The 2,294-nt window shown below is 50.1% G+C and overlaps 1 protein-coding gene across 1 annotated transcript; it reads left to right on the top strand.

The window, feature by feature from the left end:
* Window positions 1-6: 6 nt before the first annotated feature.
* On the top strand, window positions 7-1,527 carry LOC111727065 (small integral membrane protein 10-like protein 2A; the record flags this gene model as incomplete). Its single annotated transcript, XM_023516530.1, has 2 exons — window positions 7-210; window positions 1,487-1,527. Coding segments are annotated over exons 1-2 (227 nt in total), but the record flags the coding sequence as incomplete, so codon positions are not given.
* Between the last annotated feature and the right edge of the window lie 767 nt (window positions 1,528-2,294).

Here is a 2,294-nt window from a genome sequence, read left to right as displayed (position 1 = left end):
GGCAGTGGGAGAGCCGGTCTCTATATGGCGGCGGCTCTGTCGGGCCTGGCTGTCCGGCTCTCGCGCTCGGCCGCCGCCCGCTCTTATGGGGTCTTCTGCAAGGGGCTGACTCGCACGCTGCTCATATTCTTCGATCTGGCCTGGCGGCTGCGCATCAACTTCCCCTACCTCTACATCGTGGCTTCCATGATGCTCAACGTCCGCCTGCAGGTGGGTGAACCGCGCCCGCCGGACCCCCGACCCTCCCCAGTGCCTGTCGGCCCAGCGCCGCCCGGCCCACCTCACGAGTAGGATGCTGAGGCAGACGGTGGCTGCCATTGGTTGTCAGCTGAGTGTGTGCCAAACACCGTGCATTTTTCGTGCAGCCCCACACAAGGAAGACCCACTGAGGTGGTGGTGAGCCACCTTCTGCAAAGGAGGCACTGGGGACAGGCGACTTCCTTTGGGGAGGATCCCCCACCTAGGGGATGGAGTCCGAGGAGATGGCAGATCTCCTGAAGAGGAAGTTTTGCTTTGAAAGTAACAAATTGTTGGGTTTGAGCGGTGGGTTCACGGTGAACTTAAGCTTGGGTTCATGGGTGAACTTTTTAGTTCCTAAACTTTTTCTATTCTGGAAGCTTAAGGAGGATTGAAAGTTAATGGTATTTTGATAAATATACCTGACCTGAGGTAGAAGTGAGGTTTGGGTGATGAAGGAAAATGAGGTGGAAGAGAGAGAGGTGCAAAAGGTTTCAGAGGGCCAAGAGCCCAAGACAATTCAGCAGGGAGATTAGAGCAGGCACACACTCCAGCACCCTAGAGACTACTTTCACTATCAGGGACTGATATTTCTGCATTTCTTGGATTACAGTTGCCATTTTCCAGAGGAAGGAAAAGTTGTCAACTTGAGAATTCTTTTTTATTTCCTTAGACACAGAGTCTCACTATGTCGCCCTCAGTAGAGTGCCCTGGCATCACAGCTCACAGCAACCTCTAACTCGTGGGCTTAAGCAATTCTTCTGACTCAGCCCTCCAAGTGGATGGGTCTACAGGCACCCGCCACAACTCCAGACTTTTTTTTTTTTTTTTTGCAATTGTCATTGTTGTTTAGCAGGCCCAGGCTGGGTTCAAACTGTATGTGGCCGGTGCCCTAACCATCGAGCTACAGGTGCTGAGCCTCAACTTGAGAATTCTTTCCCAAAGAAAAATGATCAGATACTGAGCTTAGTGCCTGATGGAAGAGGGACGAGGTCCCTGTTCTTAGGGAACTCTGTTGCTCCCTGGTGTGCACAGTTTACCAGTCTGATCAGTAGGCAGTTGTGAGATCTGGCAGATGTCTTCCCTTTTCTCCCCTTTGGTTTGGTGTAATCAGAGTATAATTGTCCCTGTGTGTGTATCTTTGGGCTTTTGGTACCTGACAAAGGAGATGGTAGCCCAGTAAAACCAAAAGCCAGCTGTTTACCAAAATTGTGTTAAGTTGATGTGAACCTACTTGGCTCTTTTAAAGGTTCAAATTGAGATACTTTTTTTTTTTTTTTTTGAGACAGAGTCTCACTTTCTTGCCCTCGGTAGAGTGCCGTGTCACCCTGCTCACAGCAACCTCCAGCTCTTGGGCTTAGGTGATTCTCTTGCCTCAGCTTCCCCAGTAGCTGGGAGTATAGGAGCCTGCCACAATGCCCAGCTATATTTTTTTGTTGTGGTTTGGCTGGGCCGGGTCTGAACCCGCCACCCTCGGTATATGGGGCCAGCGCCCTACTCACTGGGCCACAGGCACTGCCCCCAAATTGAGATACTTTTATGAGAACAAGAGCTTCTGGCATCCTTAAATTGTACCTAATTAGAGGACTAGAAAACTCCAGCAGGTGGTATGAATGAGGGAGGAGTGCTGGCTGTTGGGGGAACTGTGATAAACTGGAAGGCCTGAGCTCTTGCCAGTTACCACCTTGTAGGAAATAGGGGCCCAGCGTTTGCCAGATCTAGTGATCTCCAAGAGATATCAGATATCCTGATTTTTTTTTAGATACCAAACTAACTCAGGTTCTTTAAAAAGAAACTCTGGCAAAACAAAGTGTCCACCAGTTATGTTTGACCCCTAAGCTCCCACTTTGTGGAAGATAACTATGTTTTGTGTCATTTAAAAAGTCACCTTTTGGCTGGCCCCATATACCGAGGGTGGCAGTTCAAACCCAGCCCTGGCCAAACTGCAACTAAAAAATAGCCGGGCATTGTGGCGGGCGCCTGTAGTCCCAGCTACTCTGGAGGCTGAGGCAAGAGAATTGCCTAAGCCCAGGAGTTGAAGGTTGCTGTGAGCTGTG

This window comes from Otolemur garnettii, unplaced genomic scaffold (genome assembly GCF_000181295.1).
Source record: "Otolemur garnettii isolate 467f Iridium unplaced genomic scaffold, OtoGar3 scaffold00092, whole genome shotgun sequence".
NCBI classification, from domain to species: Eukaryota; Metazoa; Chordata; class Mammalia; order Primates; family Galagidae; genus Otolemur; species Otolemur garnettii.
This window is presented reverse-complemented; position numbering and strand designations above follow the sequence as displayed.